Source organism: Adiantum capillus-veneris, chromosome 11, assembly GCF_014529385.1.
Source record: "Adiantum capillus-veneris isolate H3 chromosome 11, ASM1452938v2, whole genome shotgun sequence".
Lineage (NCBI taxonomy): Eukaryota > Viridiplantae > Streptophyta > Polypodiopsida > Polypodiales > Pteridaceae > Adiantum > Adiantum capillus-veneris.
Window position 1 is genome coordinate 99,544,398 of NC_140941.1, and position 15,773 is coordinate 99,560,170.

The following is a 15,773-nucleotide window of genomic DNA, read 5'->3' on the forward strand; positions in this document are numbered from 1 at the left end:
AACAAACCCAAAAATCTCTGATCTTCGTATCCCATGACTCTTGAGAGTGGTCCAAAACCTTCTCTGAACAAGCAATGGAAGCAACCTCGTATCTCGTAGTAGACGGAGCAACGACATGTATATATAGAGAGAGAGAGAGAGAGAGAGAGAGAGAGAGAGAGAGACCGCTGGAGGCGGCCGGCAATACTAGTTAATGTGCCAAACCTATTGGGGTGGCTTTCTCTATCCACAAGCACACAAGATTGCTCCAACTACCTAGCCTACAAGCCTTTTCAATGGCTGATGGATGGCTAACTGGCTAGAGAAGTTCAAGCCTTGCCTCTTCTTTGACTGATTTGCAAGAACCTTGAGTCAGTGCTTTATTTAGGCTCTTAACCTTAGCACATGGAGCCAAAAACGATGTGCAGATGGAGCTACCCGCTGGTCAAGTTTGATTGAGCACATTGACAACCCATCCACATCAGAAGACAAGAACCACACTATGGTTGACAATTTGACCAAATCACAAGGGCAAATACTTCAATTTTTCTTTAGGCGTTGGTCTTTTCTCGACCAATGGCCACCTAAAAAAGTGTAGTCCTCGTCACAACTCAAACAAGGTCATTACAAGAGATCCGGACGTGCTTGAGCTTCAGCCAGCCAACAGGCTATAGCGTTGCTCTTGCCGAATGGCTGATGGGAGAACCCATGTGCTGGAGCTCGCTCGCGAGTACCCCACCTAGGCCTGCACCACCGTAATGAATCACTCGTCCCAGGGCTGAGCCTGTTGACCCCCTCATTGGGGTAGCAGATTGCGTCAGGATACGTCTAGAGGACATGCGCCGAGTAGGATAAATCAATCTCTGTTGTATAGCATGCTGTAGCCTGTAATTTAATGATCTAGCCAAAAGTTCAAATGAATGAAAACGCTGATGCACAGGGAGCTCATCAAGAGTAGCCTGTCATTAGAAAGAGCTACAAAAGCATAATTTTCATACAATCATGCGATTCCTGTTAACATCTAATATAAACAAATGTCTTTCACAAATTTTTGCACCAGGTTCAAAAATATCATCGTAGTACTAACTGCTAACCCTTGGGAACCCATTTTAGAGGTTATTTGTGCACGAACAACCAGTTAACACAGAAGCACTTAAACACATTCCATGTATAAGCACGAACCCAGCAACAATTAGGCGAATGTTCATATTATTCTCAAAATTTAATCCTGCAGGCTATACATAGACAGGTCAAAATGCTTCATCATCGCATCTTCACTACTGCGGAATTGCCTTAATGGCATGTATTGACTCAAGGACTTATGCTTTGATAAATGTAATAATTTGACAGCATTAGAGCTCCTATAAACTTGGAAGCACTTTGCACAGAACAAGGCTCATAATGGTAAGACGTTATGTCCTGATCCAAAGAACATTTCCTGAATCAAGAATAAACCTCACAGTGATCTATAAGCTATTCTGAGCAACTGCTTGACAGAGCTCCTCCTCATAAAAGAGAACTCGATGTGATGCAACTGCCCGGAATGTTGGGCGCGGAATGCTCGGTGGCTTCACTCGACGAAGACGACTGGCAGAGCCAGGAAAAAGGGGTCCTGCCAGCTGCTGCATTTCAGCAAGTGAGATTCTTGCTTGAAGAGGCTTTGGTGCTGGCCTTGGAGCTTTAGGAGTGGGAGGTCTTGAGGGCCCTGAACCTCCTGCATTGGCCCTACAAAACAAGGAACTATCGTGTAAAAACTCAGTGAAACCGACAGTAACTCCATGTAGACATGTCAAACATGGAACACGCTAGTACATGTAATACCTTTGTCCATCCACAGGCAAAACCTTGACATAACAGACACTCATCAATTAAATTACCTGATAAAGGGCCAGCTGAGATCTCCTCTAGGAGTAGTTAACTGCAATGCATCTTGCCGCTCTCTGTCAGGGGTTGTAAAATCAAAATGACACTGCCTAGCAACAACAACCTGCAAACATCATAAGCTCTGATTGAGAAATCACAATGGCTCACTTTTTAAGAATGACAAACACTTGTCAGAAAAAGTTTGCTACATGGCATGATTTGGTTACAGGAAGAAAGAACTTACCGCTTGCCTCAGTCTTCTACTAACATGAAAAGTTGGCTTCAGTTGGTCATGGTGTAAATTGCACACAATGCGCACCTGCAAATAGCAAAAAGTTAAAATGGCCTGTTCAGAACCCTATGGGGAATAAAAATTCACATCAAATTGCACAGAAGCACAAATCAAGTAGTCAGACTGGGCACAATCAGCTTCAAGACAGATCAGGTGAGACCTTGCATACATATTATTCGCATTCTAAATGGATTTTACAGGAGAATGCCAAAACATCAAAATAAATAAAGCAAATATTGGCAGGATCCTTTGTACTAAGAAATAATTAACTTTCATGATCAACTACTCCATCTTAAAGCATGGGTACTCTTGACCTTCTGCCTTTCTTGAAGAACTCTTTGTTGTAAAACCAACTTCAGGAGTGTTAGAGAGACTCACAGCACAAAACAGATATCAACTGTAAATAGAACTTGGTCAGACTAAATTTCTCAAAATTGGACAAATTTCCAATAAATATATCAAGCCGATTTCAATGTGCCCAACACCCAACTTAGAGCTATGCATTGACATACAATTAAATAATACAGAATAAGAAAAAAAATTGCAATTGGCATAGGCCACAACAAACATAGCTGACTGACTTCAAGAGAGCTCCTATTGCATTCTTGTCTTGCCGCTTAATAGCAATGGGATTTCGATCGTGACAGCTTGATCATGTTGGAGGATGCCAATGTTAAATTTAAGGGAAATCACAAGCCAAGTTGCTTCAGAATCAAAAACAAAAAACTCAAAGCATGAACCCTATCCATGACTAGAGCATCCTTCTATCAACTGTTATGCAAGCTGGCATATTTCCTTTCATAATTGTGGTTCCTCCTGAGCAATATGTGCAGGCATTGCACATGTTATGTCCATATTAAATGGAGTATTTCAAAGGACACAGACTCATAATACAAATTCATAACTCAGCCTTCACCACAGAAAATTGAATGTCCATGCAATTCTGTCCGTGAAAAGAGTGATGACATCTTCCACTACTAAGTCCACTGTATTTAAGAACACAACTCTCCTTTCCTCTTTCAAAGCTTATGAGTCGAATCAGAAGAAGCCTTCAACTGCCTAGCTTAGTTTTCACAGTTGGAATCAATAGGTGCACAAAGCTAGGCCGGTTGGGTCACAACTAATAATTCGTTTCTGCACACAGGGAATTATCCAACCACAAAAACAAACACAGAATTTGCAGCTCTAGCTTACAAAGGATTTTGCTAATAACATAGCAAATAAGTGATCAATGTAAGAAGTAACAGACCCAATTTAAAAGGTGCAGGTCAGATCCAGTAGGCGTACCAAAAGCTCGAGCGGTAGAGACTCCAGCAATGATTCTCCTTCAGGATCAGAATTCAAGGGGGGAGAGGAATTCACTGGAGTAATTGGGGCAGAGATAGCAGCAACAGAAGGTACGGTAGGAGGCAAAGGAGTTTTTGGTGCCAAAAGCTTCTTCCTTTGTGGACAAAGGGGTCCAAAGAGTCTGACTGGAGGTCCAGGAGTCATGGAACTCACGGCACTGATCTGGGTATTACGAGATTCCAATGTTCCATCCCTGCCCTGCACCTCTGGATTCACCCCCAGTTGCACTGTCCCTGCATCTACCTCCTCGTCAATTGCTTCATTTATAGAGCTAGCAATCCTCTTCTTTTTAGTTGCACATACAAGGGAAGATGAAACCCTTGCACTCCTTTGTGCATCACGAAGTTGAGCTAAAGCCCCAGGCTTCAGATAGTGCAATGGCATCTTGCTACTGATTCGGCTCCTGCTCTTTCGTTTATGATGTCGTCTGCTGCTAGCTCCAGAAGATGTCGAAGGAAGTAGTTTGGAATGGCTGGAAGGGCGGGAGCGAGATGGTCGTCCTACCCGCTGCTTCTGTTGCTTATGAAGCAGTAAGTGGATGCTGGCGAAAACAAAAGGATCTGAAGGGTCGGGAGCCATAGCCACAATGGAGAAAATCGTGCAATTACCTGTGTCTCAGCTCGCGACTTCTATGAGAAGGTTCAAAATCCCATAGCTACAGGTACGTGTAATTCGATATCCGATGCCGCCGAGCTTGCAGCTTGACAGGGTTGCAGAATCCAAACAATGTTGCAATACTGTAAAGCTCAATCTCCGGCAACAACCGGGACTGCAGAGAGGGCTTCCTGCTACGACGTCGTGAATAGGCGAGTGCCTCTCTCCTTAGCGCGAAATGCCTTTCGAATAGGAAGATAAGAGAAACAATGACACCCACAGGCTACGGGAAAGGGCGACGCTGTCTAGCTATGAACGTGTGTGTTTACAATAAAAATGTGTGTTGGGGGGGGGGGGGGGGGGGGGGGGGAGAGAGAGAGAGATAGTGAGCTCGCGTACAGTGGGATGGGGGTACCATACAGGGCTATGGTGTGGCGAGGGCAAGAAGCAGAAAAGGGAGGGAAAAGGGTACAGGAAGAGACTCCGTAATGCGAGAATTGCTCGGTTTTTTGAATGGGCCGTCATTTTGGAGGGAAAATTGGTGTAGGGTTGTAGACCTGTTCCCGCCTGCCATGTCCAAAATTTGGGTGACCACCTTATTATTTAGGCCTCTCTCTCACATGTCCGGCCGGACGTGTGTGTAGAAGCTACCATCAGTCTCAATGAGAGGGATCTCTCGTGCATTAGGTGTTGATTAGGAATAATTGGTAGAAATCATTTTCTAAAAAACAAATCTCAAAGAGACAAGAAAACATGTTCTACACATTTCTGCATCTCATGTAGAGTCAACTTTAGCACCGTTTGAGAGATATTTTAAATTTTTCTTTCTTTTCTAATTGATCATCGTAGAGAAAAGGAGGAGTAAGGAAAGACTTGTGGAGTCTTTGGTCATCTACAAGTGCTTGCAACCTTTTGGAGTCGAACTCCATTAATGGTAACATTATCGATGTCATAAGCTTGAAGCAAGGAAAGACAGAAGAAATGCTATCATCTATCAAAGTTTTTGGAACTGGATTGTAACTGTGCAGGTTGATTAAGCTTGTTAATTGCTTGGGTGAACTTTTCTAGGTGTATGCTGACTAGATTTTTGAGCATATGATTGATTAGTTCCTTTTGATTAATCTACACTCCTTGATTCCTAAAATCTTTTCTAATTATCTTAAGTTCTCTCTATTCATCTACAACTCGTTAAATTTTACATTTTACACTAATAATTATTTTAGTGTAACTCCTCTCACAACCATAGGCCCACCGCCTACTTGCTCTCCCCTTGAGCAACAATTTTCTTAACCATGTTTTGAAGATTTCATGCATATTCATTTGCCAATATTATTAGCCAATTTCCTTCTTTGAATTTCAAAGAGTCTTCCCTCAGCGTGTAACCTTGTTACTTACTCTTTTGCTATCATATTGAGATGGTGTCCTTTCTCTTCAATAAATCAAGCCAAAGATCACACACCCACTTGTTTGTAGAAAAGTTTATACAATGTAGCCTCAACATGGGTGGAGCTTTTGATATTCATTATAACAATAAAACATAAACTCATAGTAGTGCTATGTTTGGTGTAAGCTACCCTTGGTCACATTGCTCACCGATCTTCATTCTCTGAACGTTGAAAGGTTCAAGCTAGCTAAAACATCTAGGTTAAATGGGCTAACTATTGGGAGAATCTGGTGGTAATGTCCAAAACAATTAGTACTAGGACTTAATGATTCTCGATTGCATTTTTTGGCTTACTCTAGTTAACCTCTTAGGTTCATTCTCTTTGAGTAGGAGGTGCAATTTAAAAGGTTTTTTGAAGCACTTTCCCATGTGGAAGGGGGTGGAAAGGGGGCTTGGTGCTTCTTTGAACAACATTCCCATGCTGTGTGTGACGGGTGCTTGATGAAGTTGCTCAAGAAAGCATAAGGAGGAAGAGAGATAGAAATAGAAAATCCTTTTCCTATTCTTCATCAAGGAGATTGACTTGGGTGCCAAGAAAGAAGAAAAATTAAAAGATTGATATTTTGTACAAAAGAAGAGGTATCTCTTGTGCAAGAGACAAGTTGATTATAAATAAATTTTGGTAGAAATCGTCTTTCTAAAAGCAAACCGCAAAGACAAACAAAAACATTGTTCTACACATTTTGACACCTCATGCACAAAGTCAAAATCCACACAGTTTGAGAGATATATCACATTTTTGTTTCTTTTCTTACTGATTTTCCTAAAGAAAATGAGGCGTAGGAGAGATTTGTGGAGCCAAAGAGTTGTCTCTTGCCATATTTAAGTGCTTGCAACCTTTTGGAGTCAAATTTTCTCGATGGTAACATCAATCCACATCATAAGCTTGAAGTAGGGAAAGATAGGAGAAATGCTATCATCTATCAGAGTTTTTGGAATCAGATCAGAATTGTGTAGGTTGATTAAGCTTGCTAATTGCTTGCGTGAACTTTTCAAGGTGTTGTAGATATGATTGATTGGTTCCTTTTGGATTACTAGATCCTAGGTTTTGGGTTAATCTACTCTCCTTGGTTCCTAAAATCTTTTCTAATCATCTTGAATTCTCTCTATTCACCTACAACTAGTTAAAAAATATTATATTTTACACTCTTAATTATTCTAGCTTAACTCCTCCAGCAACCATAGGCCCAACGCCGACTCGCTCTCCCTTGAGCAACAATTTTCTTAACCATTGTTGCTCTCCCTTGAGCAACAATTTTCTTAACCATGGTTTGAAGATTACATTACAAACATATTCATTCGCCAATATTACTAGCAAGTTTTCTTCTTTGAATTTCAAAGAGTCCTCCCCCAATGTGTAACCTTGTTACTTGCTCTTTTGCTATCATAGTGAGATGGTGTCCTTTCCTTCAATAAATCAAGTCAAAGATCACACCCACACTTGTTTGTAGCAAAGTTTGTACAATGTAGCCTCAACATGGGTGGAGCTTTTAATATTCATTATAGCAATAAAACATAAACTTATAGTAGTGCTATGCTTGGTGTAAGAAGGTTGAAAGGTTCAAGCTATCTAGAAACATCTAGGTTGAATGGGCTAACTACTAGGAAAATTCGTTGGTAATGTCCAAAACAATTAGGACTAGGACTTGGTCATTCTCAATTGCATTTTGTGGCTTACTGTAGATGTCCCTTAGGATCACTCTCTTTGAGGAGGAGGTGCAATTAAAAAGGTTTTTTGGAGCACTTTCCCATGTGGGAGGGGGTGGAAAGGAGGCCTTGGTGCTTCTTTGAACAAAATTTCCACATTGTGTGTGTTGGGTGCTACAAAGTTTGATGAAGATGCTCAAGAAAGCATAAGGAGGAAATGAGACAAAAATAGAAAAGCTTTTGCCATTTTTTATCAGGAGATAGACTTGGGTGCCAAGAAAGAAGAAAAAATAAAAGGTTTTTATTTTGTATAAAAGAAGAGGGATCTGTGGTGCAAGAGAGGTGTTGATTATGAGCATTTTTGGTAGAAATCGTTATCTAAAAAACAGATCGCAAAAAGAAACAAAAATATCGTTTTGCAATTTTTAGCATCTCATGCATAGAGTCAAAATCGGCATTTCAGAGATATTTTAGATTTTTGTTTCTTTTCTTATTAATCATCATAGAGAAAAGGAGGAGTAAGTAGAGGTTTGTGGATCCAAAGAGTTGTCTATGGCCATCTAGAAGTGCTTGCAACCTTTTGGAGTCAAACTCCCTCAATGGTAACATCATCTACATCATAAGGTTGAAGCAGGGAAAAATAGAAGAAATGCTATCATCTATCAGACTTTTTGAACCGGATCGTAATTGTGTACATGCTTGACACTTCACTTGCAAATGCTTGAGAATCTCATGGGCATAATAAGAGAAAATTTGTAGTAGCTGCATTTGATGCATCCAAAAAGCCTTCAAGGGCCTATGGCCATCTGTTTAGTAAAGAGTTTGAAAAAGCAAAGCAGGGAAAGATTTGTGTTAAGTTTTGAAGTAACAAACATCAAAGTGGTGCATGAGTGCCGTATTACGACCTCCATGTGGCAACCAACCTTTGGTTCACACAAGCTGGTGTGCATGCATCGGTTTATCCAAGGTTACAAGGTGAGAATCTTGGTAGATGATGGTGCTTTGCACAATTCATTAACTATAAGTTAGTGAAGCGACTCAATTTGCCCGACATCCCTAGTTCCCACCGCTATAAGATAGCTATGATTAACAACCATGATGCCAAGGTGTGGGATAAACAAGTACAGGATGTACCGCTAGATATTCAATGGTATCGTAGATTCATACGTTCTTGAATTTCCAAGTCATAAATATGGATCCGGAAGATGTGATACTAAGTGAGGAGTGGTTATACCGGTTGGGTTCCACATTAAAGCACGACTATGAGCATAATAATTTGATGTTTGAATCCAATGGTATGAACATGTTGTTGTTGGGGAAAAGGGTGTTCCTTCCTTGCCACTTAAATATACAACCGAGCTTATGAAGCTCTCTTCTTAATATGAAATATAAGAACTCTTTTTGTGCTACTCGATGTAGCACTTTTTGTCAAATGTTGATAATAATTTAATAAATGACAATTCCTACCACATTCTTTTCTCTCTTCTCTTCCACCTCTAGCTAATTCTCATCACCAAAACAAGCAAATGTTGCTAGTAAATTCAAAGAACTATTCATGCAATAGATGGATGTGTTTCTAAACAATTTACCACCAGGGTTACCATCGACATGTTTTGTGCAACACGACATAGACGTGGTTGCAAGTAGTAAGTCCATTAATAAAGGACCCTAGAGAATGAGTCATTTTAAGGTTATTAAGGTGGAACATCAGCTTGCTGACTACCTCAATAGAGGGTTCACTCAACAGATTTCTTCACCATAGGCCTCTCCCCTTTTGCTAGTGAAGAAAAAGGATGATAGTATGCGCATGTGCATAGATTATCGTGGCCTAAACACGGTTACTATTGAGAACAAGTATCCATTGCCTTACATAGAAGACTTATTTGATAAACTCGCACATGCTCACATCTTTACATAGATTGATTTGTGGTTAGGGTATCATCAAGTGTACATTAGGCTTGCTGATATACCCAAATTTTATTTCCAAACAAGATTTGGACACTATGCCCTTTGGGTTGACCTATGCACCAACTACTTTTATGACATTTATGGGCAGTGCCTTGAAACAATATTTGGTAAGTATGTTCTCATTTTCCTCACCTATGAGGAAGGGCACTTACGACATTTGAAGTGGGTGTTTGAATTGCTACAACAAATAAGTTAAATGTCAAGGAATCCAAGTGTGATTTTTGCAAATATGAGATTCACTATTTGGGGCATGTAATTTTGGTTGGTGGTCTTCATATCCAAAGTGGATGCCATACGTAGATGGCCTTCTCCAAAAAATCTAAAAGAGCTTCATATTTTCTTGGGATTTGCAAGTTTTTACCGACAGTTTGTTAAAAACTATGCTCGTGTTGATGTTCCTAAAACAGACCAACTAAAAGACAAGGGGAAAACATTCTAGTGGGGACAAGCTCAACAACAAAGTTTCAATTATTTTCAAGGTCGCATTATCTACAACTTCCATTTTAGCTATTGTAGAACTTATGAAATCGTTCGTGCTAGAAATAGTACTAGTAATCATGTTGTTGGAGCAGTTCTTCTATAGGAGGGAAGGCCAATTGCATTTGAAAACAAGAAACTTGATTTTGCATAGTAGAATTACCATGCTCATGAACAAGAACTCTATGCAATAGTACATGTTTTGGAAATGTAGCAACATTATTTGTAGGGAGCTCAATTTGAGATTGTGTTTGACCATGAAAGTATAAAATGGTTTACCCAACAAACCGATTTGAAAGCTCAAAAGGCCAAGTGAACTGAGATCTTCAGGAGTATGACACAAAGCTTCAGTATTGTAAACGGTGGTACAATGTGGTAGCTGATGTTAAGTATGGAGCCTGATTTACCCTTTGTAATTTTCTGTGGTAAAAGCGCACATTTGTAAGGCCCCAATTATGAGGAGAAGCCATCGTGCGTGAAGGAAAATCACTCACCGGAAACCAAAATTTTCACGGACAAGAATCAGGGGCAAATTTAAAGGCCTCGGGGGCGGAGGCCCCCGAGACTTTTTTCCCGCCGGAATATTATGGCCGGACGGCGGCGGGAAAGTGGTCGGAAAACAACCGGTCAGTTGGCCGGTGGCCGGTAGTCAATGGCCGATGGCCGGTGGTCGGCAGTCAATGGCCGGTGGCCGGTGGTCGGAAGTCAATGGCCGGTGGCCGAATTCAAAAGCGGGCTTGTCTTCTCAAAGGCGGCCACACATGGGCGGATTGGAGGGTCCGATTTGGACTTATTCGCACAAGGGCGGCTACACATGGCTGTCTCTCATAAGAGAGGGCAACCCTTTTGGCCTATAAAAGGAGGCCATTTCTACACACATTTCATAGTGTGAAGTTGATGCAACAAGGTGAGTGTGAGGTGGTGAGAGTGAAGCAAGGCAGGAGCTCCATTAAGGGTATAATCCCTTTGTAAACTACTTCTTGTTTTGAAGTACTAAAGCCATTGAGTGGCTGCTTTCCCGTGGACGTAGCCCACATTGGGTGAACCACATATATCGTGTGTACTCTCTCTCTCTCTCTCTCTCTCTCTACTCTATAATCTCGTGTATATAAATCTGTCTCTCTCCATTAAGTAATCTACTCAATTATCTATTTAGCTACATCTTATTTCCTAACAACTGGTATCAGAGCAAGGATTGCTCGTAGCTAAATTATCTCAAGGAAAGGATTCCTTGAATTGAGTGGGAGTTATGGCGGAGGAAGGGAAGCTCAAGATTGAGAAGTTCAACGGCAAAAACTACCAACATTGGAAGATGCAGATTGAAGACTATCTCTACTAGAAGGACCTCTATTTGCCACTAGGCGGTCTTGCGAAGAAGCCCGCAACAATGGCAAATGAGCCTTGTGATGGCTGTAAGTAATTCTATCTCTGGCACAAATACTCTTAAGTTTGATGATGTTGTGGGTGTTCACCTAAGCGAGGAAATGCGAAGGAGAAGCACAGGAGAATCATCAAGTGCTGCACTATCAGTGGAAACAAGAGGAAGGCTTAAGGAGAGGTTCAAAAACCAAAAGGGTCGTGATCGCTCAAGGCGGAGCAAGTCACACACAAAGTCAGTTCTTGAATGTTGGAATTGCGGCAAGAAGGGCCACGTCAAGAAGGATTGCTGGTCGAAGAAGAAGAAGGAGACGGAGTCTCAAGACAGCAAGCCAACATCGGAGGCCAATGTGGCAAGTAAAGTAGAGCAAGATGCTCTAATTCTCTCATTAGACAATGTGTCTAATTCCTGGATAGTAGATTCCAGGGCTTCATTCCATGCAACACCACACAAGCAACATTTCCAAGACTACACCAAAGGTAATTTTGGGTATGTATACTTGGGAGATGATGAAGCTTGTGAGATTGTCGGCAAAGGTACAGTTTCTGTCAAAACTGCTAACGGAAATGAATGGAAGCTTAAAGATGTTAGGCATGTTCCTTCTCTTTGCAAAAATTTGATCTCTACAGGACAATTGGACGATGAAGGTCACAACATTGCATTCGAAAACAAACGGTGGAAGATCTCAAAGGGATCTTTGGTGGTTGCCAAGGGTGAAAAATTCTGTACACTTTACTTGTGTACTGTTAGCACGCAACCTTCAGCTTGTGCAGCAACTACAGAAGTTGACAGTGCGGTGTGGCACTACCGACTTGGGCATATGAGTGCCAAAGGAATGCAAATCCTTCAAACAAAGAAGCTTCTACTAGGTTTGAAAGAAGTGGACTTAGAGTTCTGTGAAGATTGTGTTTATGGTAAACAAAAGAGGGTAAAATTTCAAAAATCAGGAAATGAAAGAAAAAATAAAAAACTTGAGTTGGTTCATTCTGATGTTTGGGGTCCTGCAAGTACACCATCACTTGGTGGCTCATTGTACTATGTAACATTCATAGACGATGCGACTAGAAAAACATGGGTTTATGTCATGAAGAATAAATCCTATGTATTTTCCATATTTCAAAGGTGGAAAGCCTTTGTGGAGAATGAAACAGGTACCAAGGTTAAATGTCTCAGATCCGACAATGGAGGCGAATATTGCAGCCAAGCTTTTTGAAAGCTTTTGTGCTAGCAATGGCATTCGGAGGCAAAGGACAACCCCAAGGACACCTCAACAAAATGGGATTTCGGAAAGGATGAACAGGACAATCATGGAATGAGCACGAAGCATGCGGCTACATGCAGGCCTACCGCTTGAGCTTTGGGCGGAAGCTATAAGTACGTATGTGTACTTAATCAATCGGTCACCCTCAACGGCATTGGATGGGGGAGTTCCAGAAGAGGCATGGACAGGTAAACCGGTGATTATGCATTTCTCAAAGTGTTTGGGTGTGAGGCTTTCATGCACATAGATAGAAGCCTAAGATCAAAGTTAGATGCAAAGTCCAAAAAGTGTTTCTTCATTGGCTATGGAGAAGGAGACTTTGGGTATCGCCTATGGAATCCTGAAGATGGTAAAATCTTAAGGAGTAGGGATGTAATTTTTAACGAACAAAATATGTACAAAGATTACTTGGAAAGAAAACAAACAAAAGAAACAGGTGATGAGTACATGGAGCTTGAGGACGGTGAAGACTCAAGGACTGCAAACGGTGACAATGTGCAACAACGTCAACCAAATGAGGAGCCTCAACCTATTCCCCGAAGATCTACAAGAGCAAGTAGACCTCCAGAAAGGTTTGTTCCTTCCTTCAACCATCTCTTGATCTCACATTCTAGAGAGCCGGAATCATATGAAGAAGCAATGAAACATGAATCCAAAGAAGAATGGACGAAGAGCATGCAAGTGGAGATGGACTCACTACATCGCAACCAAACATGGGAGTTGGTTGAGTTGCCTAAAGGTAAGCAGGCACTTCAAAACAAATGGGTGTACAAGCTAAAGGAAGAAGAAGGTGGGAAGAAAAGGTACAAGTCTAGGCTTGTGGTAAAAGGTTTTTCTCAAAAGAAAGGTATTGACTTCAATGAAATATTTTCTCCTGTTGTAAAAATGAACTCAATTAGGCTTGTCTTAAGCCTTGTGGCTGCTCATGATCTAAATCTCGAGCAAATGGATGTAAATACGGCATTCCCTCACGGTGACTTAGAGGAGGAAATCTACATGCTTCAACCAAAGGGGTATAAAGTAAAAGGTAAGGAGAAAATGGTTTGCAGATTAAAGAAGAGCTTGTATGGTTTAAAGCAAGCATAAAGACAATGGTACTTGAAGTTTGATCGATGGATGTTGGATCATGGATTCACAAGATGCAACTCGGATCACTGCGTCTACACGGAGAATTTGGGAGATGGGAAATTCATCATCCTAATGTTGTATGTTGATGACATGTTGATTGCAAGTGCTAACATGCACGACATCAAAGGCCTAAAAGAGGAGCTGTCCAAATCTTTTTCAATGAAAGATTTAGGTGCTGCAAAGAGGATACTTGGTATGAAAATATCAAGGGACAGGACGAAGAAGACAATAAAGCTATCTCAAGAAGATTACATCAAGAAGGTACTAGAAAGGTTTGCAATGCAAAATGCAAAACCAGTTTCTACACCTTTGGCTGGTCATTTTAAACTAACGAAGGATATGTGTCCAAAGACACAAGAGGAGATAGTCTATATGTCTAAAGTTCCATATGCTGCAGCGGTAGGTTCTCTAATGTATGCTATGGTCTGGACAAGGCCAGACATTGCACATGCAGTGGGAGTTGTGAGTAGGTTCATGGACAACCCAGGTAAAGAGCATTGGCAAGCTGTGAAGTGGATACTTAGGTATCTAAAAGGGACAACAAAAAATGCTTTGTATTTTGGAGGAACTGATATTTTTCTAGAAGGGTATGCTGATGCAGATATGGCAGGTGACAAAGATACTCGAAGGAGCACTACTGGCTATGTGTTCACGGTTGGAGGCATAGTAGTAAGCTGGGCTTCAAAGCTGCAGAAAGTGGTTTCACTTTCTACCACGGAAGCAGAGTATGTAGCAATGACGGAGGCAAGCAAAGAAATTATGTGGCTTCACAGATTCTTAGAAGAGCTTGGATTCAAACAAGACAATTGTGTCTTGTATAGTGATAGCCAAAGCGCTATCCATCTTGCGAAGAACTCAGTCTTTCATTCAAGGACAAAGCACATTGAGGTGAGATATCACTTCATACGCACTCTTTTGGAAGAGGGACAACTAAAGCTAGGAAAGATGCATACAAGTGAAAATCCTGCAGACATGTTTACAAAGGTGGTCAACAAAGAGAAGTTGAGCTTTTGCTCATCTTCAATCGGCATTCAAGGATAAGAAGCCAGAATGGAAAGCAGTCATAGGTTTGGTTTGGAGATCAGTCTCCAAGTGGGAGATTGTTAAGTATGGAGCCTGATTTACCCTTGTAATTTTCTGTGGTAAAAGCGCACATTTGTAAGGCCCCCATTATGAGGAGAAGCCATCGTGCGTGAAGGAAAGTCACTCACCGGAAACCAAAATTTTCACGGACAAGAATCAGGGGCAACTTTAAAGGCCTCGGGGGCGGAGGCCCCCGAGACTTTTTTCCCGCCGGAATATTATGGCCGGACGGCGGCGGGAAAGTGGTCGAAAAACAACAGGTCAGTTGGCCGGTGGCCGGTAGTCAATGGCCGATGGCCGGTGGTCGGCAGTCAATGGCCGGTGGCCGGTGGTCGGAAGTCAATGGCCGGTGGCCGAATTCAAAAGCGGGCTTGTCTTCTCAAAGGCGGCCACACATGGGCGGATTGGAGGGTCCGATTTGGACTTATTCGCACAAGGGCGACTACACATGGCTGTCTCTCATAAGAGAGGGCAACCCTTTTGGCCTATAAAAGGAGGCCATTTCTACACACATTTCATAGTGTGAAGTTGATGCAACAAGGTGAGTGTGAGGTGGTGAGAGTGAAGCAAGGCGGGAGCTCCATTAAGGGTATAATCCCTTTGTAAACTACTTCTTGTTTTGAAGTACTAAAGCCATTGAGTGGCTGCTTTCCCGTGGACGTAGCCCACATTGGGTGAACCACATATATCGTGTGTACTCTCTCTCTCTCTCTCTCTCTCTCTCTACTCTATAATCTCGTGTATATAAATATGTCTCTCTCCATTAAGTAATCTACTCAATTATCTATTTAGCTACGTCTTATTTCCTAACAGCTGACGCTCTTAGCCATATGCCTGAGATAAAGTCTCCTCTTTATAGAGCTTTAAGGCGTGTTTCAAAAATCTTTAAAGAGTAAATATGAGAATGATGAAACATACTCCAAAGTGTGGAGCCATGTGAAAATGAGGGATCCTACTGACTCCAATGTTGGGTGTGTGTCTTTTTCCTCCACACCTAGTTCTCCTCTTTTGAGTGATGAAATGCAGAGATAGAATATTTTTTCTATAGATGATGAGTACCTACTCCACAAGGAAAGAGTTTGTGTACCAACAGACGTAGACATACAGCACTAGATTCTATATAAATGTCATAACAATCCTAGTGTAGGACACCCAAGCATAAAGAAAACTTATGCACTTGTATGACGACAATATTACATGCTAGGTTTATACGGGTACATTGAAGACTATGTCTTGCATTGCCCAAAATGTCAAGTTAATAAAGCAGTGTGCCTGAAAGTAGGAGGTCTCTTACATACTTTGGAGATTCCCA

The 15,773-nt window shown here is 41.5% G+C and overlaps 1 protein-coding gene across 2 annotated transcripts; it reads right to left on the reverse strand.

Moving 5' to 3' along the window:
- Positions 1-1,171: 1,171 nt before the first annotated feature.
- On the reverse strand, positions 1,172-4,515 carry LOC147447724 (F-box protein At4g35930-like). 2 transcript variants are annotated; one of them, XM_086524394.1, is made up of 5 exons: positions 4,090-4,514; positions 3,422-4,022; positions 2,087-2,161; positions 1,857-1,966; positions 1,172-1,704 (listed from the first exon to the last, which is right to left on the reverse strand). In XM_086524394.1, exons 2-5 carry the CDS (start codon positions 3,863-3,865, stop codon positions 1,446-1,448), a joined length of 888 nt encoding a protein of 295 aa, XP_086380520.1. In that variant the 5' UTR covers positions 3,866-4,022; positions 4,090-4,514; the 3' UTR covers positions 1,172-1,445. The 2 variants fall into 2 exon arrangements, with proteins under 2 accessions (XP_086380520.1, XP_086380519.1); XM_086524393.1 differs by having other exon boundaries at positions 3,422-4,515.
- Positions 4,516-15,773: the final 11,258 nt, after the last annotated feature.